The 7,575-nt window shown below is 31.3% G+C and overlaps 1 protein-coding gene across 1 annotated transcript; it reads left to right on the top strand.

Moving 5' to 3' along the window:
• The first annotated feature begins 361 nt into the window (after positions 1 to 361).
• On the top strand, positions 362 to 1,633 carry LOC111884244 (F-box protein VBF). The gene is made up of 3 exons (XM_023880555.3): positions 362 to 707; positions 796 to 914; positions 1,004 to 1,633. Exons 1-3 carry the CDS (start codon positions 447 to 449, stop codon positions 1,461 to 1,463), a joined length of 840 nt encoding a protein of 279 aa, XP_023736323.1. The 5' UTR covers positions 362 to 446; the 3' UTR covers positions 1,464 to 1,633.
• The last annotated feature ends 5,942 nt before the right edge of the window (positions 1,634 to 7,575 follow it).

Here is a 7,575-nt window from a genome sequence, read left to right as displayed (position 1 = left end):
GTGGGTGGGCTTCGTGAAGCATACTTTCCACTTACTTCACTTTATGCTTATATACGCATCTCTTAATTTTTATCCAAAATAAATGAAAAAGTCTTTTAAAATATACATTAAATGAATTTAAAATGTATTTCAAATGGACTTTGAAGCCACTCTTGTCGTTCTTACAAAAACAATGTTCCGTGGGTATTTATGACCCAAAATGATTGACCGAGTCCAATTCAACTGCAATAAAGTATACGTTCCATAATTCTCATGCAACTTGCCAAAGACTTTAATGACCACATCCAGTCAGCCATACAATTGGTTCCCAGAAACAACGTACTTCATCTCATCTCAATTACTATAAAACCACGCTTTATCCCAAATACATATCCACACATCAATTTACTCACGCTCCATTTCATCTTCATCATCATCAAAAAATCAAGAAATCTTGAAATCTAAAAATGGCCACCAGATTAAACATGTTGCCAGAAGACTGTGTTTCCACCATTGTATCTCTCACTTCTGCTGCAGATGCATGTAGATTAATGCTAGCATCTTCATCTTTGCAATCGGCTGCTGAATCCGACATGGTTTGGAGCAGATTCTTGTCATTCGATCACTCTGCTATTCTCTCAAGAGCACACTCTCAAATTAACTTCTCATCCAAAAAAGAACTGTATTTCAAGCTTTGTGATTCCGTTCTCATAGATGGTGGAATCAGGGTAAGTTTGATTGTATTTTACTTTTTGAAGAATGGAAGTCTCTATTCTTTGGTTAAGTTATTGATTTTGTTTTGTTTAATCCATGCAGATCTTTTCTTTGAATAAAATAAGTGGGAAAAAGTGTTTTGTTCTATCAGCAAGAGCACTTTCCATTTCTTTAAGTGATGAACCAAACCATTGGACATGGACAACCCGTTCCTCATCAAGGTTAGTTAGATATTTACATTTTAATCTAATCCATTGGTGAAATACGAACTATATGCTAACATTCATTACAATTTTTATGAATTGTACAGATTTTCTGAGGTGATAGAGCTTAAATCTATATCTAACATAGAAATCGAAGGAAGAATAAATACCCAAGATTTGTCTCCTAACACGACATATGGAACCTATCTCATCATACAAGTTTCAGATCGTGCATTTGGGTTGGACTCTGTTGCATCTGAGATATCAGTTTCCATGAACGAATGCTCTGTTTCCAACACTGCGTATTTATGCCCTCTAGATGAAAGAAAGAAACAGCTCGAATCCTTGTTATTTTTGAACCGGAGGAGAATGATGGAAAAGCTGGTGGTGGAAGGAGAAGGCCGACGTCCAAACAAGAGAGAGGATGGATGGATGGAAATTGAGCTTGGAGAATTCTTTGTTGGAGAAAAAAGTGAGGAGGTGAAAATGAATTTAATGGAAGTGAAGGGACATCAGCTAAAGGGAGGACTCATCATTGAAGGAATTGAAGTTAGGCCTAAATGTTAAGACCATTAATGCTACAAGTTCTTTCATAATATTTTCTAACAAAGCATAACAATTCTAAATTCTTTTAAAAGAAATTCCATAATGTAAAGGCCATAATATTCTATTATTTTTTTGTGCATATAGATAATTTTTTTTGTTAATGGGAAAACAATGTATTGCATTGACGTAAATATGTGGTCATTTATAATGTATCTCAAATGCGTGACATTCTTCACTTGCATAAATCCAACTTTAAAGAATCCTTTCTGGAAATTTTGTAGTTTTTGAGTTATATAAATACGACTTTAATCAAAAAGCTACGTTTGATAAAGATGTTTGATTAAGAATTATATATATATATATATATATATATATATATATATATATATATATATATATATATATATATATATATATATATATATATATATATATATATATATATATATATATATATATATATATATATATATATATATGATCAACTAGGAACTCAAAAAATAATAGGAACCGTGATAACTATTTTTAACCTTAAGATTGAAAAAATAATTGACCAGGATTTCATTTTATTTATCGTTAAAATCTCGCACGATGATATGACATTTTCATAATTAATTGTGAGATTTAGATAATTTCTGAAAATGTTAATTGTTTGAAAGGTACAATGACAAAAGCAAAAAAATTAAAAGAAAAAAGAAAAGAAAAATTCGGCCATGTGGCCTCTCGAGGAGCAGATAGATAGGTGTCCTCACTCCCCAGCATGGCAAGGGTCCAACTCTTATTAGTTGTTGAGTTTTTTTTCACCCGCTTAGTTTTTTGACCATAACTTTTTTTTTTCTTTAAAAGAATTTGAAAAAATTAATGTTCTTAAAATGTAATTCTCTAAAAAAAATGAGCACAATAATGAAAATTTGAAAAACAAAAATATTTTTTATAGTTATAGAAAAACCCAGAAAAAAAATTCTCCAAAAATTATAAAAACTTAAGGAATATTTCTACTTATTATTCTAATATCTTTGTAAACCCAATTTTAAATAAGGTTTTAAGATACTAAACCTGATTTTAAAAGATTAAAATTTTTTAAAAAATATTGAACATAATATGATCCAAATATAGACAATTTAAAATACTTAAGATTCAAAAATATTATCACTCAATATATTTATGATCGTTAACTTGTTATAATCTAAAAATATTTTGATTCAAATATTTAATGATCCTTAATTATCATATTTTTTATGATTCAAAATTAAATGATTCAAAAATTATAATGATCCAAATGTTGTATTAAACAAAAACTTTATTGAATTCAATATATTATGATCCAAATTAAAATAATCCAAATTAATATGATCAAAAATTTATGATGCATAACATCGTTATGATTCAAAATTTTATAATAAAAAAATAATAAGATTCAAAAAAAAGTATGAATGGAAAATATTATGATCTTTAACATTCTTCGTGATAACTCAAACTAAAAAATGTATAAATATATATAATTTGACTATATTATTAAAATAATATAATGGGTGATTAAGTAGGAGTAAATAGAAAAATTATGAAATTTTAATTCCAAAACCCATCACTTTGATTAGTGTCATAAATTTGGAGTTTTGGGTTAACTAGAAAGGTTAAAACTTGGGCATTATAAAAGACATGGGAGATAGAGTGTAATGCCCACAAAAAAGTGCAAGGAAGGTTGGGGTAACAAAATAGAATTCGGGGTTTGAAGTTCATGAAGGTTTTCAGAGCTATTTTAGAAATTAAGGTATGTCTATTCGATTTGAGTTTGATTAAGTTGTTTGAGTAGGTTTATAGGATTTGAGTATATATTTCGGTTCAATTCTATGTCTCTTTTCGGCCAAGGAATAATCGAATTTGGTGAAAAACAAATGTTATGTTTTCGTAAAAAAATGGTGAATTTAAACTTGCTTTATAATAAGTTATTCAAGATTTAGTATATGAATATGTTAGTATGAAATGAAGATGATTAACGGTGGTTTTATAAATTTTATTTGACAACAGTTTTTAAGTTTTACCATGATAAAATGGTAGAAAACGTTTTTATTATTCGGGTAAAGAAGAAAAGTATCTGAATCTTTTGTTGAAACGGTGTTGTTGATGTTTCAAATGATAAAAAAATGATATTTACATCAATGGTCCCACTATTGTTAATAAGTTGACAATTTTAATTTTCACAAACAGATAACAAATGTGTTACTTGTGTATCATAATAAAAGATATAAAAGTAGCCCCTTCAGTTTTTATAATTTGACAATTTTTAGTTTTGTACACCATCACATAAATGGTTGTTATTTTAAATTTGCTACTTTATATTGATGTTAATATTACTTATTGTTATTATTCAAACAAAGTCTTTGTTTTAAGGTTTAGTTATTTTGACATTTGAGTATTAAATCTTTTACGGGTAAAACCTCATTAAATGGGAATGACGACATGAATAGAAAATGAAGAAAAAGATAATAATATTTTTTATTAAAGTTGTTACGCACATTCTGGTTTATATGATGAAATAATTATTGGTTGGCCGAAGGAGACATATGTGTGATGGAACCAAAACAAACACATAAGATGTTTATAGGATTAAGCCTTAGAAAATAAATGTTGGTTAAACGTAGGGTGCGTGTCTGCGGGTAGTGTGACGACATCCGATTAAGACTAACACCAACAAGGTGACTGTTTTTTTCATGTTCTGTGGTTGCTTGCACATAAATGTTTATCATGTGTTTATTATATGGTTTTTATTTATTTATTGACAGTACGTTTTATGATAAGTATGGTTGCGTGCAAATGTTATTTTGGACTAGTTATCTACTGTGTGTGTTTTTGGGTGTCATGTTTAGTGGGAACAGGTGGGGTGTTTAAACGTAGTGAGCATGACGGATGTGTGTGATTGGCGGGGATGCGAATTGAGAATTATACTCATTTCCTTAGATATTTAAAATACTTGAGTACAATGGATGATGAGTTGTCTTAAGAAGAAGGGAAATGAACATTTGGTTCTTTCTCTGGATAATTAATTGTTCCCCTAAATTTTGTCATCGGGTGATATGTTTTGTTATATGATTTATTGAACGTATATGATACAAATATTTGTTTTTGTTTCAATTAATGGACATGTATGTACAACACGAACTCACTAGGCCCAAGGCTTACCCTTTTAGAAACTTTAAATGTACGCAACCCATGAAACTATTTAAAAAGTGACAGTAAGAAGGCTAGGGAGAATGATTGATCGACAAAACGACAGAGGAGTTCCTCAAAGACGTAACAGCGAACCTCTTCGGTTGAAGACTATATTTTATTTTATTTTGCTTCCGATGTAGTTTAGTCTATAAGTAAGTTCTTAATTGATCTTGGGAGATGTTGGAACGATTATTTGTTATATAATCTATATATGAAAATTGGGGTGTTACAAGTTGGTATCAAAGCGTTGTTTAAGCAGATTAGGTGTTTCCGTAAACACTTAAGCTTAGACACAAGGAGTGAGAGGTAACCTAGCAACTAATTTAGACCATATATTACTAGTAGACATCATGTCCTCAAGGATATATGGGAGGCTTACTAAGGTAACACTAGATCGGGAAGACATTCCAATTTGGAGCCGATGTTTCTGCACCCAAAGAAGTATTAGAGACTCCTATAAACCCTACTTCCATTTGTTGGCGCGGTTAGGGTCGAGGTAGAGGTAGGTGTAAGGGAAGAGTTCTAGGAGTCATCATAGCACCGGTACGAGTACAGTTAGTGAAATTGAGCTCTAACTCCAATCGAGGTTGTGGTCCGGGTCAAGATTGCGGACAAGGTCGTGCAACAAATATGGTTACACGAGAATATTTAATTGACGCGATTGCTCAGGATATGCAAACTATATTGCTGAAAGTAAATTTTCAGGACTCAGATGCACTATAGAATGTGAACGGTGGTAACAAGGTTGATGAAGAGGAAGGCTATGGATATGGTATGTCGTTTCAACTTCTGACCCTAGTGTTGCACTACGATCACGGAAAGATGTAAATGACAAATGATGAGGTAATTGTTACAAGACGTTCATGACTTGTAAACCACGAACGTGTCGTGGGGACGCTGATCCTATCCTATCATCAACGTGCATAATAGAGATAGAGGAAACATTTGATTCTGATAAGTGTGCAAATAAGGACAATGTGGTTTATGTCGTGACGATGTTTAAAAATGAGGCTTTATATTGATGGGGAGGGTAAAAGCAGTTAGGGTGTCAGATACAATCAATAGGATGTCATGGGATGAGTGTGTCAGAATCTTTAGAGAGATGTTTTGTCCTCGAACGATGATCAAGCAATTGGAGGAAGAATTCTTGAGGATGGAACAAGGAAATGTGACAGTGAGAGAGTACACCAACAAGGATGAAAGAATTTAATAGCAGTTGCAAGATCTGCTTTATAAGGTTTTTATTCAACATAGTACATCACCATGGGGTGCACTAGTAGTGTTCGTCACGAAAAGAAAGGGGATGATATATATGCGCATGGATTACCAAAAGTCAAAGAAGGTATAAGATCGTTACAAATTATGGAAGATTAACATTGTCACTTATTCACTAAGTCGTATGTAAGGAAGGAACAAAGTAAGATTTATTTGATGAGGATTGATGTAACCTTCGGTGTATTGGGTGGACTGAAGAGGAGTCGGAAAGAATCCTCGGTAAAAGGAGAAGTGGAAAGTTTTTAGAATTGTTTTCCTAATATATGATGACACGTTTAATGAGGACATGGGTGTATGATAGCCAGGAAAATAACGGGTGTGGTGTGACCGGCAGGAGATAGGAAATTGAGACGTTACTCATTTCCTTGGATATTTAAATGCTTCAGCACAACGGACGGGTTGTGCCAAGTGGGAAGGGAAGCGGACCATTGGTTCTTTCTCTGGATATATAAAATGCTCCCTTAAACTGTGTCATCGGGTGAAATATACGTGACGGAAAAGTTAGTTAAGTTGTATGTTGATAAGATGGTTCAATTGTCTATTTATGACCATAACCTTAGTTTTATATCATCATTGTTAAAGAGTTTACAACGAGAAATGGATTATATGTTCAAGAAGTTAATGAATTTGGAGATATAACTCATGAAAGCACAATGAAAGTAACGACATGGGGAAACATATGAGATAAATAGACCAAATACCCTTATTTGTTTTTTTTTTAGTTGAAATTCCGAGGATGAAATTTTTCGAAGGGGGGAAGTTTGTGATAACTCAAACTGAAAAAATGTATGAATATATATAATTTGACTATATTATTAAAATAATATAATGGGTGATTAAGTAGGAGTAAATAGAAAAATTATGGAATTTTAATTCCAAAACTCATCACTTTGATTAGTGTCATAAATTTGGAATTTTGGGTTAACTAGAAAGGTTACAAACTTGGGCATTATAAAAGGCATGGTAAATAGAGTGTAATGGCCATAAAAAAGTGCAAGGAAGGTTGGGGAAACAAAAGAGAATTCAGGGTTTGAAGTTCATGAAGGTTTTCAGAGCTATTTTAGAAATTAAGGTATGTCTATTCGATTTGAGTTTGATTAAGTTGTTTGAGTAGGTTTATAGGATTTGAGTATGTATTTTGGTTCAATCCTATGTCTCTTTTCGGCCAATGAATAATCGAATTTGGTGAAAAACAAATGTTATGTTTTGGTAAAAGAAATGGTGAATTTAAACTTGCTTTATAATAAGTTATTCAAGATTTAGTATATGAATATGTTAGTATAAAATGGAGATGATTAACGGTGGTTTTATAAATTTTATTTGACAACAGTTTTTAAGTTTTACCATGATAAAATGGTAAAAAACATTTTTATTATTCGGGTAAAGAAGAAAAGAATCTGGATCTTTTGTTGAAACGGTTTTCTTGATGTTTCAAATAATAAAAATGATATTTACATAAATGGTCCTACTATTTTTGATAAGTTGGCAATTTTAGTTTTCACAAATAGGTAACAAATGTGTTACTTATGTATCATAACAAAAGATATAAAAGTAGCCCCTTCAGTTTTTATAATTTGACAATTTTTAGTTTTGTACACCATCACATAAATGGTTGTTATTTTAAATTTGCTACTTTATACTGATGTTA

This window comes from Lactuca sativa, chromosome 7, assembly GCF_002870075.4.
Source record: "Lactuca sativa cultivar Salinas chromosome 7, Lsat_Salinas_v11, whole genome shotgun sequence".
NCBI classification, from domain to species: domain Eukaryota; kingdom Viridiplantae; phylum Streptophyta; class Magnoliopsida; order Asterales; family Asteraceae; genus Lactuca; species Lactuca sativa.
This window is presented reverse-complemented; position numbering and strand designations above follow the sequence as displayed.

Bases quoted from the DNA above. Each gene is read 5' to 3' on its own strand.
- LOC111884244 (XM_023880555.3), top strand. From the start codon at position 447: ATGGCCACCAGATTAAACATGTTGCCAGAAGACTGTGTTTCCACCATT. The intron at 708-795 runs GTAAGTTTGATT...TAATCCATGCAG, and splicing joins TCATAGATGGTGGAATCAGG to ATCTTTTCTTTGAATAAAAT. The intron at 915-1,003 runs GTTAGTTAGATA...TGAATTGTACAG, and splicing joins ACAACCCGTTCCTCATCAAG to ATTTTCTGAGGTGATAGAGC.